Source organism: Impatiens glandulifera, chromosome 9, assembly GCF_907164915.1.
Source record: "Impatiens glandulifera chromosome 9, dImpGla2.1, whole genome shotgun sequence".
Lineage (NCBI taxonomy): Eukaryota > Viridiplantae > Streptophyta > Magnoliopsida > Ericales > Balsaminaceae > Impatiens > Impatiens glandulifera.
In genome coordinates, this window is record NC_061870.1 from 6,930,951 (window position 1) to 6,955,535 (window position 24,585).

Here is a 24,585-nt window from a genome sequence, read left to right on the forward strand (position 1 = left end):
GTAGGTTCTCAACTAGAAGTACATTATCGATTGTTAAATTACCATGGACAATCTTACCCTTGCCCACAATTCTACCTCTTGAGTTATCACCGAAGGTGATCATTGCACCGGTTTCTATTCTGATGTCGGTTAGAAGATTGTTGTTCCCAGTCATGTGTCTGGAGCAGCCGCTATCCAGGTACCACTCGGAGTTTCCTAGCTATTTCTTCATATCCTGCAAAATATACATATTTACAACTATTTAGTACCCACATTTACTTGGGTCCACAAGTGATTAGTCCCTTAGGTATCCAGACTTTAATAAGTCGGACAACTTTCCAGTTATGGTTCTAACTAGTTTTCCTGCACTCGGTTTGGCGTCTTTTTGTTTTCCTAAGAGTGCCTTATTCGGAGGTGACCTTTGGTTTATCCTATGTGGATCGACTTTCTTACCTTTGGGCCGGTTGGCTTTCCTTTTCTCAGGATGAAACCATTTTTCGGAGTCAGTTGGACTTACATAGGTTATTTCGTCGTCCGGTTTTGAGGTACTTTGTTCCTCATCATCGGTTGAAGAACTCTTGACAAATCTTACAAAGGGAAGGTTGCCTTTTGTAAGCTTCATTTTGTCCGAATGGTTCTGGTTGGTGGATTTTTTGTCTTTGTACCCAAGACCAAATTTGCATTTGGGATGTCTCTTGTACCTAGACATCTGGTTCACCATTTCACTGGATCTTTTCTATGCGGCTATTCGATACTGGGTTCGGGCATCATCCTCTTTGATCAATTCTTGAACTGACTCCTCGAGCTGTTCGGTCTTAGAGGATAGTTCAGGTGCTGTCTCGGTTTCTAGGATTTTATCAGGTTGGATGGTCTTTGGTTCGGTCAAGGTTGGTGCTATGGGGTCGGTTCTAAAGTTGAGTTGGGTTGGTATTAGTGTTAGTAGGTTCTTATACTCAGCTACCATGTCATTTGGTGCATTAAATAACTCATCTTTAGTAAATTCTTCACAAGGAGAGTCAAATACTTGTTCCTCATTTTCCATGAGACATGTGAGTTCATCATCATTGTCACTGTGAGCCCATAAACTTCCTCCATCATCGGCTATCAGTGCTTTCTGAACTTCACTCCCTTCACCGGTTTGTTGATAGTTATTTCGGTGATTTTGATCATCCGGTTTCCAGTCATCCCGTCTTGGTTTCTGCATTCCCACCTGAAATGTCCCAAACAATTGCAGTTATAACATCTAACATTAGATTTATCACCGTAGTTATAGTTGTTGTTGTTTGTCGGTTGGCTTCTCTTCATGAATCTGCCAAATTTCTGTGCAAGCATTGTCATGGAATCCTCGGTGAACTGTTCAGCGGTTCTGATCGGTGCAGGAGCAACCGGTTCTATGGATGTGACTAAGGCTTTAGTAGATGTTGAGGCTAAAACTTCATCTTCAGTCCTAGATCTCATTTCAAACTCATATGCCTTAAGATTTTCGAATACATCGTGTAGCTTCATCTTACTTAGGTAGTTGGATTCCCTCATCACCATTGTCTTTATGTGTCATGCACTTGGAAGAGACCTTAACGCTTTCATGATGATTTCCTTATTGTCATACTTCTTTCCAAGAGTTGATAGCTCGTCTATCACATCTATGAACCGGTCATTGTACTCTCTCATTGTTTCTCCCGGTTTCATCTTGATATTTTCAAACTTCTGGGTGGCCACCATTATCTTGTTTTCCTTGATTCTTTCATTTCCCTTATGAATTTGAATCACCGCTTCCCATATTTCCTTTGCGGTTTTGCAATCTCTGACCTTACAAAACGTATTCCTGTCCAAACCGTTAGTGATGTGGTTTCTAGCATGGTTATCCAGATTGTTTCTTCTCCTGTCTTCTTTTGTCCATTCCTCCCTTTATCAATCTTTACCGGTCCTTCAGTCAGGATGAACTGCATCTCGTGATCCATGGTGATTAAGTGCAGGTGCATGCGTGCCTTCCAGTTGGCAAAATCATCACCTTCTAGCATTGAAGGCTTATTGAAAGACATGCTTGCTTGAGTATTGAAACTAACTGCTCTAATACCAATTGTTAGGATCTAGGTCGCGTCTGGGGAACCGGGGTCCGGCCGGTTAGCGCTTTCACTCAACGGTTGGTGTTTAATCCGGTTAAATATTAACACCGGAGTTTCAATACTACATAAACTGTCACAAACCCTTGAACCGAGTTCAAGTGCGGAAGTGGTTTGTTTCAGGTTGAAGCAACACATACACAGGATAGACATAACCGGATTTGGATAAGGTCGGTTTGGAGTTTGCTGGATCGGTTTTTGGATTCAGTAAGCCGGTTTAGGCTGGGTCGGTTAGTATGTAAAGCCGGCAGAAAGTAAATAACAAGACAGGTTTTTATGGATGTTCAGAGATGAAACTCCTACGTCACCCCTTCCTCTCGAAACCGTGAGAAGGATATTCACTAAGGAATACACAAACACAATCCGATCGAGACTTATTTTCTTCTCGAGAAACACTCGTACAATTCTCACCGAAATTGTAACTTTACTTCAAATGAATACTTGAGCTCTAAATCTTGTAGAGAGATGAACTTGTAATTGATAATTCTTAGAGCTTGTGGTTGGTAAAACTGGTAATCCTTTTTGTAATTGCATTTACTCCTCTTCATCTCCTTCTTTTATAGGTGAAATGTGTCAACGGTCACATTTCATCTCCTTGAATCTGATTGGTTGAGCAGAGGTTCAGTGTTTCAGACCTGGCGGTCTAGACTTCCAGTGTATAGGTCAAACCGGCTAGGTTTGTCTTTTACTTAATATGGCAACTGTCGGTTGGACAGTTGCCTACACCTAGAGGATTGCGCCTCTGATATATCCCGGAGTGGAAAGATCTTGTCGGACGGTCTTCTACAGCCTGCAGATTGTCCTCAGACTTGTATGAATATGGTAATACTAAGGTCTGTCCTTTTGGTATCATCTTCAACAGATACTCAAAGTATCTATTTGCACCGGTCGGTTGTTTAGGTTAGCCGGATGACTTCCGGTTTTTCATAGCTTCAGGTTAACCGAATGTCCAACAATTTTGGCCTTCTTATCTGACCAGTCTTGTCTTCTTGATCGGTTAGGTTCTTGGCCGGTTGTATTGCTTGACCGGTTGAATTACTTGACCGAACCTAATTCTTTAACCGTTCTCCTACACAGGAAGTTTGTTTTGTTAGGTTCTTATTTTTATCCGGTCTAATTTATCTAACAGGAAGCACGCGTCCGATAGTTTGTGAGTTTCCGGTTTTATATTAAGATCGGTATTTTATAAAAGCACAACCGGTAGTGTATACCTCGGTAATTTAAGAAGCGTATCTGGTATTATATGCTCCCGGTAGTTTACAAGATCTGTTTCTTATAAACACGTATCCGATAGTTTGTGAATTATGTATTCTACAAACACGCGTCTAGTATTTTACATCGGTTTTATGAAGAAGTGTATCAGGTATTATATTGAAGTCTGGCTTTTTACACTTTTGTATTTTATGAAGCGCCTCCGGTAGTTTGTAATTTCGATATTTTACAAATGCGTATCTGGTAGTTTGTGAGTTCAGTTTTAATAAACGGACGCGTCCGGTATTTTGTGAATTCAGTTTTATAAAGAGACGCGTCCGGTTTTCTATACTCCAGTATTTTATTGAATGCGTCCGGTATTTTACAGTTCGGTATTCTACAAAGAACGCGTCCAATATTCTGTGAGCTTCCGATATATTATTTAAATCGGTTTTTGGATAAACGTAACCGGTATTTTATCAATTCGGCATTATGTTAAATATAACCGGTATTTTATCAACTTGGCTCTACATAAGGTGCGTCCGGTATTTACTAAGTTCGACATTCTAGATAAGTGCTTTCCTGAACCTGGTCAATCTTAATTCTAGTTTAAGCATTCATTATGGGTAGTCCGATACGGTAGCAAGATCAGACTTACAAAAGATTGTTATGAACCAAGTTAAGTCAAATCCTCTAAGTTGTACGTTCCTCGTACATCGTAATCCCATTAATAAGAATTTGTCTTACTATCATACAAGTACAGACAAAATCAAAGAAGATCATTCTAAAGGTTGAGAAGAAGGAGTGACGTAGGAGCTTTGTACTCCGAACATCCATAAAATCTCTTGTCTCTTGTGTTCATTTCCTTCAATTCCATTCACATATTAATTCAAGTCTAAATAAATTATTCCGCACTTGAACTTGGTTCAAGAGTTCGTGATGACTTGTGAAGAATAAAAACGGATATTAACTTGTAATAGAGTTAATATCAAATGAAGTGTGTGTAAACGTTCAACATAGTTAGACCACCGTCTCTATCGTTGATCCCGATCCTAACACAACTAAAACTACTAGTAAAAAAAGGGTAATCGCGAGCAAATTCAGCGATTGGTCTAAAGACAATCGTTATTATTCAAATAATAACGATTGGTTTAGAAACCAATCGTTATTATTCAAATAATAGTGATTGGCCTAAAAACCAATATATCCCATAAAACCAAAAATAAAAGGCGCCAACTTTTAGCGCGCATCAGTAGTGGCGATTGGTAAGGTTACCAATCGCGAAACTTTTTAATTAACACTTCCATTATTTCCTCTTAGAAACCCGCTCCCCTTTCTCACTCATCTCTCAATTTCCTCTTAGAAACCCTTATATTATTTATCTGTAAAGATGAAGATGCCATCCTTGTACAATCCATGAAATGGAGAAAACCCTAGCCGAGCTCCGTCTACTTCATCGCTATCAGCTCCATCATATCGGCCCTTCTGCTCGTATCCTAGCCCTAGGTCTTTCCTCTCGCAAGAAGAATCTCTGCATCAACCCTAACATAGTTTCTACGGAGAAGCGAGACTCTGTTGACGCCGACTGCCACAAGATTACAAAGGACAGTCAACGAAGAAGAAGAAAAGGCTGCAGTCCTGTGGCTAGACGACGAAAAGCAACATACGGATTCATTCACGGGAGTCCTCGAAGACTAAACTCGTTTTTCGCATGGAGGAATCCGGATACAGCGTGCAAAGAAAGAAAGAACTCACATCGGCAAAGAAAATCGCAAAGAAGCAGGGAGAATCCGACGAAACCGTCTGCATTGTTCAATCGTTGATCTCGTTTCGTTTTCCTTCGCTATTCAGGTAATGTTCCTCTCTAATGTGATACTTGTGTGATGATTAAGGCATCGGTTTTGTATACCGATGCCATTTGATGATTGAAATCTGCTTACAGTTTTTGTCTTGGCGTTTGTTTATTTTCTTTTAGTCATTCTTGATGTGATTTGGTTCAATCTTGGCTGGTAGATCTTTGATTAGGAATAACTAGGGTTGTGGATATGATTAGAATAAAGTCTGTCCAAAATCACAGTTTCATTTTGATGAAACTGTGAAGGTTTTGTCGATCGAAAAGAAGAACACGCGAAATACTTTCTTTTAGGCTTCTCTTAAATTTATGTGCACATATTGAAACAAGGACAGATCTTGTTAAGATTTTGATGGATTTATTGATGCTTGATACAAAGAAGTCTGTCAACTACATGGCTCATTCTGAACCATCTTACAAGCTTTATGCTTGCCAGAGTCATGTGATGTATTCTCGTCTCAGTCCTTCGATGGTATATTACTTTATTAAATACTCTCATCTTTTATTCAATTATACATCAATGTTTGTACTAGTTTTCTGGTACCTCCTATCCCATTTTCTAGTACATTCTTCAGTCTTGTCTCTAGTCAGTTAGGCAGGCACAATTCAATTTTGTTATGTGATCACAAATGCATAAACTTAAGAATGCACCAGTTTGATTTGTGCTTTTCCCACTTCATAGGTGTACCTCCTTTGGTATCTCGGCGTGTTCTAGAGACTCTAACGTATTTGGCTCGCAATCACCCTTATGTTGCCAACATTTTGCTTCAGTTCAAGCTACCCGCACCACTTTCGCTAGACTCCGAAAAATCATGTGGCAAGGCTGTCATGATTACTGAAGATGATAATGTGGAACGTCCAAGCCATCAACTTGGATCTTATGCAATTGCTCTGTGAGACACAATGAAACAAACCATTTGATCAAGAAGGATGTTCCATGTGAGACTGACCAACTATCCCATGTGTATACATTCATCCTAAGACCAGATGCTAGCTACAGCATCCTCATTGACAATGTGGAAAAGCAATCCGGAAGCTTGTACTCTGATTGGGACCTTCTCCCAGCAAAACAAATCAAGGATCCTGAAGCAAAGAAGGTTTGTTAAGGATTAAATTGTTTTAATTTTTCCTGTATTATTGATAATAAAATGTCTGCTCATTGATGAGAGCCTGAGGATTGGGATGACAAGGAGTTCATTCCTGATCCAGAAGATGTTAAACCAGATGTAGATAGCATTTCTAGTATCCAATGCTAGCATTAGTAGTTCCTAACGGTAAAAGTTTTGAATTGAGATTATTATTTTGCTTACATTGACAGGGTTATGATGATATACCAAAGGAGATTGCAGACCAAGACGCAGTAAAGGTATGCATCCTACTCCTTTGTGGGTTTCTTTCAATTAAACTAGTCACTAATTGAGTTTGGTTTCCAAATTCAGCCTGAAGATTGGGATGATGAAGAAGATGGTGAGTGGGATAACCCCAACTATTGCTAACCCTGAGTACAAGGGTCCCTAGGAGCAGAAAGTGTGTGGGATTTCTTTTATCAGAAGTATTTTCGTACCAAATCCTTGAAAATTTGATAAAATGATTATGACTTCTTATTTGCAAAAAATTAAGAATCCTAACTACAAGGGAAAATGGAAGGCACCCTTGATTGACAACTCAGGTTCTTTTCATCCTCTTTTGAGCTACATATAATTTTAGTTTTATTCCTTAAATGTAATTTATGTCTGCTGTTCTTGACATATTTCAAGGATGACCCAAATCTCTATGTTTTCCCTAAGTTGAGCCATGTTGGAATTGAACTATGACAGGTAGTATTCTTTGACTAATTTTGAATAAGTTTTCCTTTTTATAATTGAGTTCTAGACTTTTAAGTACTTTCCTGCTTGACCAGGTGAAATCGGGAACCCTCTTTGATAATGTCTTGGTGTGCGACGATCCTGAATATGCAAAGAAATTGGTGGAAGAAACATGGAGCAAACATAAAGAGGTATGATGGGTTTCGGTTCTGATCCCGGTTTGTTACAATTGATTTGTGTTAAAAATGTTTGAGATATTGTGTGTCGGTTTACTGCAGGCTGAGAAGACTGCATTTGAAGAGGCAGAGAAGAAGAAAGAAGAGGAGGTAAATTCTACATAAGATGTTTGATTTCTATTTGGTCATTCCCACCAATCCACTTTCACAAGATGCTTCTGCTAGATTTGAGTCTATATAGGCTTTTTTTATATGATCTTGTGTGTTCTTCTTCGTTTACAATACTTTTTTTATTTGTTTTTTTTATTCCCACCAATTCATTATGGAAGTGAATTTGGGGAACCAAGTGGTCAAGCCACACAGTTGAGGCCATTAGGTGACAGTGATACTTACATATATTGGTGTTGAGCTTTCTTACACTCTTATGTATCAGATATCATATGTTATTGTTTTATGATATAAAGTCTTAATAGATGACTGTGGATGATTATTTAGTTTTGTATTAAAGCAGTTGATGAAATTTTTTTTTTAGTAAAAAAAAGGTCTATCGCGATTGGTAAAATTACCAATCGCCAAACTTAATGAGAATCACCAATGGTCATTAACCAATCGCCACAGCCTTCGCCTGGTAGTAGCGATTGGTTATTTAATCAATCGCCATATGTCTATAATGATTGGTCATCCACCAATCGTCGTTGCCAATTATGGCAATAGCTAGAAGACTTTTGTCGATTGAGAGCGATTGGTATATGACCAATCACTATATACCTATAACGACCGGTTTGAAGGATAATAGCGATTGGTTTACCAATCGTTATAGAGTGTTTTTTTACTAGTGAACCTTATTTATTGATAAGTGCATTAATCGTTCGTACACAATCCTATTTTAAACCCTAGTTGTAATTAGGTACCAAAACCCTATTTGTCAATAGGTACAAAAAATCGTTCGTACACGATTCCGTTGTAAGCCGTGTTTGTTAACAAACATAGATCATTTGTAAGATGATCTGTTAACAATGATATCTGTCGACAAAGACCTAAGATCATACATACATGATCTAGTGAAAACCCTACATGTCGATAGGTCGAGACATCATTTGTATATGATTCCATCTAAAACCCTATATGTCGATATGTATGAGAAATTGTTCGTACACGATTCCATTGTAAGCCTTGTTTGTTAACAAGCATAGAGATCATTTGTAAGATGATTTATTAACAATCTTGTCTGTCGACAAGGACTTGAGATCATACGTAGATCATCCAGTCAAAACCCTATATGTCGATAGGTCGATACATCATTTGAATATAATTCCTTCTAAAACCCTATATGATGATATGTACAAGAAATTGTTCGTACACGATTCTGTTGTAAGCTTTGTTTGTTAACAAGCATATAGATCATTTATAAGATGATCCATTAACAATCTTGTCTGTCGATAAGGACTTGAGATCATACGTACATGATCCATTCAAAATCATATTTATCAATATGTCGAGACATCATTTGTATATAATTCAGTCCAAAACCTAATTTGTCGATAAGTACGAGAAATCGTTTGTACACGATTCTGTTGTAATCCTGGTTTGTTAACAAGCATAAATATTATTTATAAAATGATTTGTTAACAATCTTGTTTGTCGACGTACATGATCCAGTTAGAAAACCCTATTTGTTGATAGGTCGAGACATCGTTTGTATGCGATTCCACTAAAAAAATATCTTTTGATAGGTTCACTAATCGTTCGTACACGATTCCGTCTGAAAACCCTATATGTCGATAGGTCGAGACATCATTTATATGCGATTCCGATTAAACCCTATATGTCGATAGGTATCCCCTCTTGCAACGACACTACGACCAACCAAATATCCTAAAGACAAACTCTATCTCTCGATAGGTAATCAAAACCATATCGCTTGATAGGTACGCCAACTAAAACCCAATCTCTTAATAGATATCTGATCAAAAGTCATATTCCTCAATAGGTATATCGCCCAATTCACAAAATGTCAAGTCTTGTTTGTCAACAAGCAAAACAATCATTCGTACATGATCCTGCCCAAACCCTATCTCTTGATAGGTAATTTAAACCCTATCATCCTCATAGGTATCTAAACCTTATCGTTCGAATAGGTAAATAAAACCCTATCGCTCGATAGGTACTCAAATAGAAACCCTATCATCCGAATAGGTATCCAAACACTATTGTTCGAATAGGTAAACAAAACATTATCGCTCGATATGTACTCAAACAAAAACAATATCATCCTAATTGGTATCCAAATCCTATCATTCGAATAGGTAAACAAAACCTTATCGCTCGATAGGTACTCAAATAAAAACCCTATCATTTAAATATATATCCAAATTCGATCGTTGAAATGGGAAAACAAAACTCTATCGCTCGATAGGTAATTAAACAAAAACCTATCATCCGAATAGTTAACCAAACCCTATTGTTTGAATAGATAAACAAAACTCTATTGCTCTATAGGTACTCAAACAACTATATCTCTAGATAGGTGTCCAAGCCTTGTTTATCAATGAGCACAACTATCATTCGTACATGATCCTAACAAATCCCTATCGCTCTAATAGGTAAACAAAACCCTATCGCTCGATAAGTACTTAAACAACCCTATCTCTCGATAAGTATCCAAGCCTTGTTTATCAACAAGCACAATGAACATTCGTAGATGATACTGACAAAACCCTATTGTTTGAATAGGTATCTCAAATCCTATTACTCGAATAGGTATCTGAAACCCTATCATATGAATATGTATCCCAAACCCTATCACTCAAATAGGTATTCTAAGCTCTATCTCTCCATAAGTACTCAAAGTCAATCCCTATCTCTCGATTGGTATAGAAAAATCCTATTTTCCAAAAAGAAATCATATTTCTTAATAGTTATTCTCCTTCTAATTTATAAAAAAAACATGAAAACATATATGTTGATAGTACCACGATCATTTATACATGATCGTCATCAACCTCACTTGTGAGTGACTTTCATGGCAAGTTCGTCAGCTCCTGCAATAAATCTATTTGTTGATAGTACCCTGATCATTTGTATATGATCGCATTAAGCGTTACTTGTTAGTATGCCCTATAAGCAAGTTTGTCAGCTTTCATTGAGACTTGTATGTTGATAAATCTCGTGATCATACACATATGATCATCCTGAGTGTTACTCTTTAGTGACCTACATGAACATTATTAAAGCTTTCATGTTCCTTGGAATGTCTCATTACATTAACCATTATCCATTTATACATGACTATTTTGAATAATTTATTGATATACATGCTAGATAGGAATTGATATTTCAAAACCTATGATTATCACTATCCCATAGATTTTACAAGTACTTTGTTAGGATCTATAAAACAGGATTCCCAAGAATTATCCTTGTTTTGATAATCGTCAATGAAAGATTCCTAAAGCAACGCTTAGAAACACATCGACGAAATGATATACACAGCATCATTAGATCACTCCAATATCAGCACGTTACAGGTTCTATCATTCTAAACACCCTCATTATAAATTAGACAATATAACTTAGTGTTAGATGTCATACTCAAATTAGCATTTTCAAAACTAGTTTGTTATATTCAAACTCGATTCGAGAGGGACACTTGGTAAACACTAAAAATCTACATACCTAATTTATAAAATTAAAATTATTATTTTGATTTTGATTTAATTTTGAATAAATAAAATCAAAATAATTAATCGCAAGGCCAAAACCTAATTAAAATAATTAATTAGACTAATTACTGTGATAATTAAAATCTAATTAATTAAGGAAATGGCCAAAACAAATAAATAAAATTATTTGGGATAAATGTTGTACTCATTTTATCGTAAAATAAATAATTTATGAGGAAATGAGGTACCCATTTCATCCCAAAAAATTATTTATTTAACTCAAAAATATACAAAAAAATAAAAAAATAAATTGGCGAAATATTTTTCATATTTATTTTTAATATTTGTATATTTTAAAAATTAAAATTAAATCTAAAAAGGTGAAAGAAAAATTAATTTCAAACAAACCCTTAAGATTTTAAATAAAAAATAAAAATTGTAATCGGGTGTAGCTGAAATTATATAAAATAGCTAATGTCAAAACCGCGACCATCGGATGAGCATTGGATTTTCATACAACGCCCATCAGCAGCCCGCTGCGACAAAGGAAGGCGTCGTACAGGACCAGCCAACAGAATGCCAAAACGCAAAAGAGCCGTGACGGAACGTCAATGGACCCGTTCAACGTCTGCGTTCTCGCCCGAAACAACGTCGTTTTATGCCCCGATCATCTTCTTCGTCGCGATCGTTGAAGGGATAATATCAAATCCCATCTTTAATTTTTCAAAGATGGAACTCAACTGATAGTCCACATTTTCGGCTGATTCAAAAGGTTAAATAATCACCCTTTTCGGTGATCATTTCACATAAACATTTAGGCGTAATCACTACTTATTTAAGCAAGTTAATTCAAGAACATCCAAAATGCCATTAATGGCATTAATGGCATTTGGCTGATTCAATCCACTTGGATAGATCAACCGACTTCAAGAGGCTAAATAGTATCCCTCAACAATTCTGAAGCCAAGAGATCCAATCTTCTGCTTCACATGAAAGAAAATCAAAAAGCCACTAGTAAAGCTTAAAGCTTTTGTATTTTTTGAAATCTTTGCATAAAACTATAACGCTTGGATCCAAGCATTCCAAAATATTCCCTAAGGCCTAATGAGTGTTCTCCAATACTTTATATGCTTCTAGTCACCCTTTAATTTATAGTTCCATTTTGAATTTAAAATTTTTATATTTCAACTTTCATAAGTTTGTATACTTCCTGGTTGTCGGATATTAGGATTAGAAATCGATCCTAGGATCATTTCCAAGCTTTCTGTTTAGGTTAGAATAAATCAATCAACCTTAAACAGAAATACCCAAATTTGAATTTTAAAAATCTAAAAAAATGTGTTTGTTGTTCTTGGGATAATCCTCAAGAACAGTTGCCCAAAAATCACCCCTAAATGTTTCTAATGATGTTGGGAAACTATTTGGATTATGTTTGTTCGATCCCGATCATGTTTGATCAAAATTAATTTTTTTCAAAATATTTGAAAATTTTATGTTATTGAATTGATCCAAACGAATAGTCAGTGTTCTTGTTTTGGTATCAATCAAATATATCAAGCATAAGGAATCTATTGGCTAGCTCATTACACTTCAAAACAACTTTAAAACCAAAAACCCCAAATTATTTAAATTGTAATTCGATTAACGCAAATCCCCAAATTATTTAAATTTGAATCCAAAATAATTATTTTCATAATTAATTTCAAAAGTTATCATGAATTTTTAAATTTTTTTTAAATAATATTTTATTTTAAAAAGATTCCTGACACGTAAATCAAAGTTGAAATTCACGAACCTCGAGCTTTCACAGAACAAAAGAGGGGTTTTTTGGAGGTTATAACTCCATTATTTTAACTCTATTTTTAATTTAATATAATTATATATAATATTTTAAAAATATTTTTACCTTATTCTTTAACTAAAATTTCTAAATAATTTATTAAAAAAATAATTATATACCATATATAATTAATTACTTTTCTTTTATTTATTATATCTTGTATCCAAAAAATATGGTCACGATGGGTTAAACATATAACCTATAAATACACATCACCATTTAACTTATCTTGAACGTATGACCTCTCAAGGAGGCTGGAGATATGTATATGTTGTAGTCGTTAGACTAGAAGAGGGGATTATATCTTGTATCTATTATACCATTATTTTAATTTTTTTTGATTAATTTAATATAATTATATATTAGATTTTAAAAATATTTTTATTTTTATTTTTAAATAAAATATTTCCAAATAATTTTATTAAAAAATTATTTTTATACCTCCTCTTCGTATTTATTATTTATACAATTAATTAATTTTTTTAATTCATTGTATATTTTATCTATTATTCATAAACGGTGATTAGAGATATATACATGCATTACTCCAAATTTATTATATTCAACCACTATTTTAACTCTTTTTTTTAATTTAATATAATTATATATTAGATTTTAAAAATATTTTTATCTCAGTTTTAATTAAAATTTATAAATAATTTATTTAAAAATAAGTGTATACATTCTCTATTAATTATTTATATAAGTAATTTACTTTTATTTATTATATCTAGGGTAGAAAAAATTACCGATGTTATAGGTATATTGAAAATATTGTACCAAAATATATCGAAAATATCGATTTTTAAGATATACCGAAAAAAAGGTAAGGTATGGTACCGATACCAAAATTATTGGTACGGTAAAGGTATAAGATTTATAAAACTTTGGTATATCGAGATATACCAAAATAGTATTTATAAATTAATATATATATATATATAATATAATACTTATAAGGAAATAATTAAAGAGATTTGATATTAATTTAATTATAAAAATATAATTTTTGAATAATATCAAAATATAATTGTATTGAAATATTTTTCAATATATGCAATCTCTGTCTTATCGATGAGATTGAAAAAAAATCTAATCAAACTTTCAATCTCTTCGAGTGGTGGAAAGGAAGTGAAATTTGGTATCCAATATTTCAATTGTTGTTAAAGATATTTTTGCAATTTTATCATTAATAGTTGTTAGTGAGTCTGCTTTCAGCTTGGGTAAAAGGATAAAAAAATATTTTTAAGAGCAGTTTGAGTCCTAAAATGGTGGAAACATTGGTTTGCACTAGTAGTTTGAGTCCTAAAATGGTGGAAACATTGGTTTGCACAAATGATTGACTAAAATGAAAAGAATTGAACTTATCGAAATATCCTACATATGATGATGAACTTGAATAGTTTAAGATAATTGAAAAAAAATGAAAAGAGTGATTTTTTTATTAATTAAGTCTAAATTAACTAATATTTATTATTAATATTATTATCTAACTTGGATTGTATTATCAATTTATAAAACAAATTTGCAAATACAAATATAATTAAAGATCGTTCTGAATTTACATTCTCACATCTACTTTAGTCTAACTTGAAGATTATATTTATGTTTATTTTGTTAACTCCAATTTTTTAAACTAAATTTAATTTTTAATGTTTGTTAGTTTTTACAAATGTTGGATTTTAAAACGAATATTTTAATTTATGATAAACATATTTTTTTTAGTTTTGTGTAACATTTTATGTAGTAACTATATTAAATTGTTTTTTTTTAAATTAATATGTTTTTTAGGTATCAAAAGTATAATATCAATACTTTACCAAAAATTAAGGTATACCGAAATTAAGATAAGGTAAATATATGAATTTTTTGTATACCAAAATCAAGGTATACCGAAATCAAGATAAGAGTAAATGTATGAATTTTTTGTATACCGAAATTTTAGGTAAGATATAAGGTATGGATAAAACATTAAGGTATACCGTATCGACATACCCTAATTAAATCTTTTATCTATTATTTCATTATTATAACTTTTTAATTAATTTAATATAATTATATATTAAATTTAAAAATATTTTTACTTTAATCTTTAATTCAAATTTACAAAAAAAAAAATTAAAAATTATTTTTATACCTTGTCTGCATATTTATTATTTATATAATTATTTAATTTTCTTTCATTTATTATATATTTTATCTATTATTCATTAACAATGAATAAAATTTTAAATTAAATTCAACAATCACAAGTGTAAGTAAGGATAAGATCGGTACAAATTACTCGAAAGAAGGTCTATAATGAAAGATCAATTAGAGGATGTTTAAAATGAGTAACAATATTAGTAAGTCGAAGTTTATTTTGGTGGAATATTAGTTGTTTTAAAATTAAAATTTTAATTATATTTTATTTATGGTTAGTCACGAGAAATTTGGGTGACAAAAAATGATAAATTAATTTGTAAATACGAATTAATATTAGATTGTTTTTTAAATAGGAATTTAATTGTTTTTTATTTAAGCATTATTAATATTTATTTTTTATCAAATTATATTATATTTTATAATAAAAATCTAATAAGAAAAATGATATTTTAAAGTATCGGAGATTATTAATAAACGGTAATAAGAGTTCACTACTATAAAATGAGAGTGGTCGATTGATTATAGGAGATTATTAATAAACTGTAATAAGAGTTCACTATAAAATATTATTATAATGAGAGGTCAGTCGGAGATTGATTATTTTGGTAAAAAAAATAAAAGATTAATATTAATATTTTTTTTAAAATATTAGTTTTTAATAAGATTTTTCAAAAATTAAAATTTAATTAATTTTTTTATTTAAATATTATTTCTTTTAATTTTTTCTAACAAAATCTAATAAGATATTTTATATAAAAAAATTATAACTAAAATTTGTTTTTAATTAATAATATTAATATTTTAATTATATATATAATTTATACACAAAATGTAATAAATACAAAATGTAATAAATATATATATTCAAATAATAAAAATTAAATTTAACTCTATATTTTGACATGTTTTAAATAATTGATAAATATTATTATTTTAATTTTTAATATTATTATAAATATAAATATTTGACACAAAATATTATAAAATTAAATTATTATTATAAAATTAATAATTAATGTTATTTTTTAACAAAATATATATATATAATAAAATTTATGTATATGTAGATTCGAAACAAGAATTTTATGGCATTATATAAAAGATGAATCAGTATTATTTTTTTAGTGGTCATTGAACATATATTTTAGTTAAATTTTGACGGTTTAAAATAAATGGTTTTTACAATTTTGAAAGAATAAAGTAAAAGCTGAAACAATTTTGTAAATCAATTGTTTGTTGTTTCGTTTGATATGTAATTTAGTTGTTTGAAACTCATTTGATTTTTTTAACAAAGTTAGAGTCTATATATATTTGTTTTTTGAAACTCATTTTCCCTCTTTTAGGGTTTTTAATGAAATGACATTAACCGTTTTTTCTAAAAAAAAAACACAAACGTATATTTCGTTCAAATATTATTTTTACCAATTTGAGATGATTCATATTAAAAAATAAAAATAATAAATTAAATCAATAAAATGAAAAAAACTAAAATTTTGAACAAAATGACCCTATTTACAAGATTTATTTCGATTGTCTCAATCTCAAAAGTATTTTCATAAAAGAAAATTTATAATAGATGTGAGATTAGATAATTTCACACCATACTAAAAAAGAAAAATGAAACAAGTAAAAGAATAATATATGCACAATACTAAAACAAAAATTAATTTATATATTTTATATATAATGTCTAACAATTATGATATTATGAAATTAATGTCAAACATAAAAAATTTATGTAATAAAATTTAAATTATTTTTTATATTTATAATTCAGGTATAAAATTGTAAATAAAAAAATTAAATTTAAATGTGTCATTTTTTTATATAATAAAATTTATTTAAAGTGAAAATTTATTATATATATATATATATATATATATATTTATTTATTTTGATTCAATTTTTTTTTATAAAATTTTTAATTTTTTAATTATGTGTATTAATTATTTTGTTTATATATTTTATCGTTTGCATCACACAATAATCTTCATATTATTTTATGAAAACTCATATTTATTGCTATAAAGTTAATTAGATAAAAAATCAATAATTTAATCTTTAATATGTAGTTGAGATCAATTATATAATTAAATTAAGTAACTTTATTTAGTTTCATTTGAAATAAACAGATCATATTTTGATTTAAATATTTAAATGTTATTATTGTAAATGTTATTATTTTAAATTTATACCTTTAAATTTTTTAATTATTTTAATTTTTACGGTTTTTCATAAATAAATTAAATTTATATTTAAAATTTTAAGAAAAAATATTATTTATTTAAATAAATAAACTGATATAATTAATTTTGTAACTATGACTTTTTTTAATTTTGTTTATTTATTATTTTTTATATTTATATATATAATATAAATAATATTCTTTTAAAATAAACTCACACTTTTACAAGTTTGTGAAAGGCCAACAATTTGATAAGATTTTGAATATCTTAATTTAGATAATGCAATTACAAAACTGAAATCCAAAAAATCATATGATTGTGTAACTGCATATTTTTTTATGAAAAACATGTTGAATATAAAGAGCAATACAATTTCCGTGAGTTACATAAACACCATCAAAAGATACACTACCAAACAATAAAAAGCTTTATCAAAGGCCATCAAAATACTTCATCACAAATTTATTAGAACCAAAGACAATAATTTCCACTCAAGTGAAGTTTACAACAAATATGTAAAATTTGGAAGGAAATGAATATAAGAATAAAGATGGCCAATTCATTGAACAGTTGGCTATATACAAGGTTCTTGGGAAGTCTCCATGTGAAATCGGGGGTTTCAAGAATGCTGGCACTGAAAAATCCCTCCTAGTGGATATGCTTAAACTCTGGTTGAGTTTCATGTAGGAATTCGACACCTCCTAGTATAACCTTTTCACCATTTGATCCACCTTTTCTCTCGCATGAGCTAGATTTCAGCTGAAAAGGAAACCAAAACAATATGAAGGTATAATCAATATATTATTGTATTTAATCACTAAACCGAGAAAACAACTATTGACAGTAGAGCTTTTATGTTTTCATTGTTTTCCTATTTAGCACCAAAATACATGTCAGAATGGAACTGGGGCAAAAGACTTGGAGCTTGTTTATGTTTGGGTCATTTGGGATAATTTTCAAATAATCCAGTCATTATTCAAATTATTAAGGTTAAAATACATTTTATTTAACGAAAAAGTTATTTATTATATACTTACCCCAAATAACCTGAGTACCTGACTTTCTATAAACTACATCAAAACAAAGTTATTTTGAAATAACACTTGGTTATTCAAATAACCCCAGATCAAACAAGACCTTATTAGCATCTTCCTTTCTTTCTTGGAACCTACCTGTGCAATTTACCAGGGTCTTGGGTTTGCTAAAATGTCAAACTTTGCAAGCACAATAGCTTATTTCTTTTTCAGCAGCTCCTCCAGTTGCTCAATCAAATAAAACAAATCCTGCATTGAGAAGGAAAAAGAAGAATTTACAAACATATAAAAAAAATCTAAATCTAAAAATAGAGTGGGTAACAGGATCTTACATTCAAATTTCTATGTTGTTATAGCAGTAACAGCAACACAAGACTCCAGTGTGAAACTAGAGAACCTATTCTTCAGATCTCTTGCCAATTCTTCATGGCCATCATTCTTGAGCTGATTAAACACTCTCCTATAGACTGATAAGTTAGGTCTTAGACTCTTGTCCATCATTTTAATAAGAATGATTCTGGCCCTGAGAATGTCCCCTTTCTGTTGATGAAAGCAAGCTAGTAAACAGTAAATCATATTCCTATGTCTTTGATGATACTCAACAACTTCAGAATCAATACCATATTCTTTAGATTCCTCAAGTCTCCCTGAATGGAGAAACCCTTTAATTATGACTGCATGCGTTGAAAACCTAGGTTCAAGCCCCATATTTATCATCTCATTCAGAAACTCAGTTGCTGCGTGCAACATACCCTCTCGTGCTGTGAAATGAATGAAGATATCAAAAGTTAACGAATTAGGATGATTACCATTGTTTTTCATCTCTTCACACACACTAAGAGCTTCAGCTAATTTACGATTCTTGCATAAAGAGCTAAGCAGATAATTGTAAATGTTCACATCTGGCTCGCAAAGAAAATGTCTCATGTCTTCAAGGGTCTTCCGTGCATCTTGAAAATGGCATTTCTTACATTTTTCACGAATCACAACCTTGTAGTATTGAGGCTTTCGTTCAGTTATGTTCATCACGAAATCTGCCATTTCAAATGCCTCTGATTTGCAAAGCATTTCAATCATCCCTATAATCCCTGAACTACGAGAAGATCCTCCAACTTTGTCTAATACTTGTATCAGTTTTGCTATTGATTCCATCAGTAGAGAATTAGTCGAATTTAAAACAGGCAAAAAACTAAATGCTTTACTAGTAAGACAAAGGTTTTTGGATTTCAAGTCATTCAAGATGCTAGACATTGTCTCATAGTCACCTAACCATCCGCAGTTGTCAATGATTAAGCTACAGAAGTTTGAATTACGATACAAGTCACGCTTCATGTTCAAAACCCAGATAAACATAGGTAACCCTGATACTCTTTGGCCATTCAAAACGCTGAAAATCTGGCTTAAACAGTCAACTGAAAGACGTTCAGCCACCTTGTTCAACTGCCAATCTAAGCTACTACCACCATCATCGTGTTTAATGGCTTCAACAATTAAAGCTCTCTCTTTTACAGTTAACTTAGAGCTGAACTGCTTACCCTTAACATTATGCCTTTTATTAATCTTTTCTGGTGGGGGTAATTTTGAAGCTGATGTAATAGAAAATAATCGACGTTGAGGTCTTAGAAACCTAATATCAATCATTTGGTGGGCAAAGCTGGTGATACATCCAGAAGCAGATGGACATACACAAATCTGAAGAACTGGGGATGTAATTTGGTAATCGGGAGAAAGAGACCCAGTAGAGGATATGGAATAATGGAGAGGCTTTTGAACAGAAGAGGGTCGATCTAGAATATGCTTCTTGATGAAGTGTTTGGAGATTTGCATCTTCTTTGAAGCAATCTCAGTTTGTCTAACACCTGCTTCCACAAACAAGTTAACCCAAAAATTTGCAGTACGGCAAAGAGAAATTATTCCAAAGTAGCAACGTCTTCCAAAGAGCACCGGTATCTTCTATTCACTTGAATTCCTGAAAAATACACACAGAACAACAACTATTCTTTCAATCAATACATACATAAAAATGGACAAAGAATCAAGTGCTACACTTATTGGTCAATAGTCATCTATTTGATTCATTGTCTGCAGTAACTTAGACCTTGTTTAATGTAGTTTTTTTATAAAACAAAATCTGATATTTGGAAGACTAAAGAAAAATAATTGTTCAATGAAAAAGTAGATTAGTATGGGTTATTTGGATTAAATGACTAAAAATAATCTTTATATTTAATATTTTAAAATGTTCTAAAAAAAAAATAAAGTAAGGGTTTTGAATTGATGATGGTATAAGGCCTTAAAACTTATTATTAGCATGAATTATGAACTTTTATAAAGTCAAAATCTGAACCAAAACAGGATCCCATAAGCATTATTTATCCATTTTCACCAACAGTTTCTCTGTTAATGACTTAAAGGTAATTTGCAGAAATATTATTCCACGAGATTTTGGATCAACAATAATTGTACAAATTTGAAAGTAACAATCTTCGAAATGAACAAATGCTAGGACAACTACAACTAAAAATCATAATCTTTCATGCTTATCAAAATATAAACAAGATGACACGTTAGACATAATGAGGATGTAACGACTTTTTTATAACGCTCCCTCGACTCAAACTAGGAAAGAAGAAATCACAATAAAAAGGGTAGAAGCGTTGAATGGACAACTTAGTTTGGTTAGCCGCCACCAAGTTTACTCCTTAAGAAACCAGGAAGAAGAAAGTGAAGGCACAGGTCTTGCTAACCAGAGAATATTGGGTACGGTGTTTGATTACCCATAAGAAAGGGCATCGGTGCAATGTCCTTTGTGCCACTCCGAGACGGTCTCTACTTTTGCCTAGTTTTAATGTTTAATCGACTTTTCTAACTTTTAAGGATTGAGAGTTTTTGAAAAGAAATGGATGGAAAGAGATGGAAAGGATTTGAATTGGGCCAAATGGGCTTTGAAATCAAGAATGGGGAGATGAAAGGTTATTGGACTTTCAGGACAAACCCCAACTTCAACTCTAATTGAGTGATGACTTTCATGGACTTCCCTAAGTGATGGTGAATCCCTTCAAGCTTCAATGAAGATGTCTTTGATGAGCATTTCCCCGTAGCATTGATCTTCAAGTCTTGCTTTATTTGGAAGAGGTTCTCCCGAGCATTTAAGAAAGGCTAGACAGACTTAGGGCTCATCTCATGGTCTCTAGGTTTAGGAGATCCTAACCTGTCAATTATTCATCATCAATCCCTAAGTCTAGCCATGAACTCCAACTCTCAAGGATAAACATCATCATAAATATCAAAACATGTAAATAGAATAGCTATAATGTCAAGACTTAAGAATGGCTATCATATCCAAATTATCTCAAGCAAGCATATCTCATACCAAGATTAAAGCTCAGTCCAACCTCATCATAGCTGTGACGTTCAATCGAACTCAAATTACCAATTTGAAACATCATTTCGCAATCAATTCGTTCAAGGTCATTCATCCCATTCATCATTTGCAATGAAGTCGATTCAAGATGTTAAAGTCAACACAACACTATGATGCAATCAAGTTCATCAATCATCATCATGCTTCATTCTCAATTTGAATCCCCAATTGCAATTACATTTCAAATTTGAATTTATGATTAAGTTAGCACAAGTTGTTGTCAGCTATGATTTTTGTCAAAGTATCTCATAACTCAAATTCTAAGTTCAAATGATATTTTAAAAAAAGTGTCAAACGAATTTCAACACATTCTCAAGTTTATTTCAAAAACAAATCTTTCATTCCATTTCAAATCTATATTCAATCATATGCCCTGAGTATAAAGACAAACTTTAGGTTTACTTCACATTTTCCAATGTGTTTTAATTTAGTTTTTAATTCGAAACACCAACACAAGTGGATACAATTTGATTTCAAGTTAATTCAAATGGTTTCAATCAAGGCCACATTACCCAAAGGGCAGTCTACAATATCAGACCCAAACACCAATTATCCTATCAAGTCAAAATCCCTTTAGTTCATTAAAAAATGCATCAAACAAGAACAATGTAGACTACTCAATCTATCAACTGAAGAAAATCACAATAACAACTCAAACTGAATCAAATAGATTTTAGAGGATTAAACTAGAGCCTAATTTCAGATAATAAAATCAGACTTTCATTCCTTCAGAAACTTGCTATTTCTTCCAGTCATTCTGGGTTTTACTTACAATTTACTTTGGATAAGGATTACAATAAAAAAACCCTAGAACTATGAATCTAAAATAGGCCCTTACAGTGATCGGAATATTAAACAAACTTCCGGCACCGATCTTTAGCTGGTCCATCTGCCTTCTGCTGCAGCTAATCTTGAGTTCCCTTGCTCCGGCCGCCTAGAGCCCAAATGGAGAACTGAATTCGAATAGAGAGTATGAATCAGATAGATCAAATTTATTTTCGTTCGGCTAGGGTTCCTTTTTATAGGGGCTTCGATTAAGGAAGTTATTTGTAGATCAAGATCGTAAAATTAATTAAAAAGTAATAATAAGTAAAGAGATATAACACATGAACATACATTTTTCCATGGTCATTTTATTTTAATTTATTGTATACTTTTTTAGTATAAATTTTTTTTTTTATTTCTCAATAATGCACAAGTTATAGGTATGGTCAGTGGCAGACCCAGAAATGTTTTCTCGGGGCTAAATACATAGTAATGTAGCATTTTTTTGCGATAAAATAAATGCATTTTCTAATTAAAATTTTACTCGGTAATTACATAAAAATACTAACAAACACAATTACTAAATTATTCTTGTCCATGAGTCGGTACAAAAGAAGACAAATTTATTCTACGAGATTCCATTTGTTGAAAATATTGCAATATTGGCTCATTTTCAATTGTTGAGAAAATATCTTTCTCAACATATACAACTAAACTATCATTCATTCATTCATCTCCCATTCGATTACGCAAATCAGTCTTTACGGTCTTCATTGCAGAAAAAGCTCTTTCAACGGATGCAGTTACAACTGGTATAACTAAAGTCAACTCTATCAATCGATAAACCAATAAAAAGACTATATGTTTTTCTGTTACAACCAATTTCTGAGCAAGAATTCCCAAGTCTTCAATTGAAGAAAATTGAGGATCATCCCACAAATTAAATAAGTAAGCCCGAAGTTGTTGTTCCAAAAATAAATAATCACTGCTTGTGAAATCTTCGGGATAAAATTTAGCAAGACGAATGAGTTTACGAATATTAAATTGGGAGAATGAATTTCTGGAATAAAGACATGATATGCAGCCAAGTAATTTTGTATTAACTTCTGAAAAACGATTATTCATTTCTTGCATAATCAAGTTAACAACCTAGCATTAAATAATAAATAATAACTATTAATAGATAAGAAATAATTTTTATTATACTTGACAAAAGATTTCCACACGATAACGATGAAGATTAGTGATGAGTTCCCCTTTTCCTCTCCGCCTACCATTGCTATCAATTATCATATGCTCATTCATATAAAGTATCGAGATCGAGTGTAATTGACAAAAACTGTTAACTTGGTCCAAAATATCATGCCATCCATCTTCTCTAAATTTTTGTAATTGATTTTTCGAACTCGCAATCAATGACATGGCTTGAACTATATTTTGATCTCCTCTTTGTAGGCAAAGTGACAACTCACTTGTAATTCCCAATAAATTTTTCATCAAATGCAACACAAAAACAAATTTATAAAACACTACTATATAAAAAAATATGAAAATCTAACTTAATAGATTTTAGTTTAGTTTTATGAGAGTATAAAAAAATAAAAAATATAAATAAGAACAAAAATACAAAAACGTGAATAAACACTCGAGATACCGAACCAAACCAATGGAACTATTTTAACTTGTTTATTAATATTAATTTATATTTTCTTATAAATTTTTGAAATAGTTTAAAATTAAGAAATATAAAACACTATTATTATTATTTTAATTTTAATTTTTTATCTTTATAAGTAATTTGTATTATTAATTATATTAAAATAAATAAAAAATAAAGTATAATTATTATATAATTTTAAATTAAATAATATTATTATATGATTTATATTATTTTATATATAATTTTTTATACTTTATTTATATAAATAAATCTTATTTATATATTAATTAAAATTTATGTATTATTAATATTTGTATATTAGAAAATATTGTTAATATATAATAAAATATTAATAATAATTATTTTAATAAAATTATATTTAAAATTAAAATAATATAATTATGAATTAGTTTTTAAAATATAATAAAACAAAGCCAACTGGATTAAGAGTTACATATCAAATAAATATATATATATATATATATATGATTTTTTATTTTGAGGTTGGGGAGGCCCGGGTCTCCCAAGGTCCCCTTGTAGGTCCGCCACTGGGTATGGTTCAACTTGTAACCTAACAAAAACAAGTACAACTCTTTAACCAATTAAGTTAATAACACTTTATATTTTAAATTCAACACCAAATTTGTTGAACGTGGTAGTTCATCAATATGTTTTAATCGTTCATAATTCTCTTTTGACTCTGCGCTATAGATTTCACTATTATTAGTGAGTAATAATGGAAGAAA

General features: G+C 31.3%; 1 protein-coding gene and 1 pseudogene across 2 annotated transcripts; one reads left to right on the top strand and one right to left on the bottom strand.

The window, feature by feature from the left end:
* The first annotated feature begins 4,711 nt into the window (after positions 1–4,711).
* LOC124915783 lies at positions 4,712–7,654 on the top strand (annotated as a pseudogene).
* A 9,741-nt stretch (positions 7,655–17,395) lies between these two features.
* LOC124916764 (pentatricopeptide repeat-containing protein At3g04760, chloroplastic-like) lies at positions 17,396–22,433 on the bottom strand. Of its 2 annotated transcripts, XM_047457527.1 has the most exons (4): positions 22,253–22,433; positions 18,323–19,959; positions 18,129–18,239; positions 17,396–17,715 (listed from the first exon to the last, which is right to left on the bottom strand). In XM_047457527.1, the coding sequence occupies exon 2, from the start codon at positions 19,815–19,817 to the stop codon at positions 18,333–18,335; it is 1,485 nt and encodes a 494-aa protein (XP_047313483.1). In that variant the 5' UTR covers positions 19,818–19,959; positions 22,253–22,433; the 3' UTR covers positions 17,396–17,715; positions 18,129–18,239; positions 18,323–18,332. The 2 variants fall into 2 exon arrangements, with proteins under 2 accessions (XP_047313483.1, XP_047313484.1); XM_047457528.1 differs by lacking the exon at positions 22,253–22,433 and having other exon boundaries at positions 18,323–20,062.
* Positions 22,434–24,585: the final 2,152 nt, after the last annotated feature.

What these genes read in the sequence shown, in the direction of transcription:
- LOC124916764 (XM_047457527.1), bottom strand. Translation starts at nt 19,817, where the DNA reads ATGCAAATCTCCAAACACTTCATCAAGAAGCATATTCTAGATCGACCC.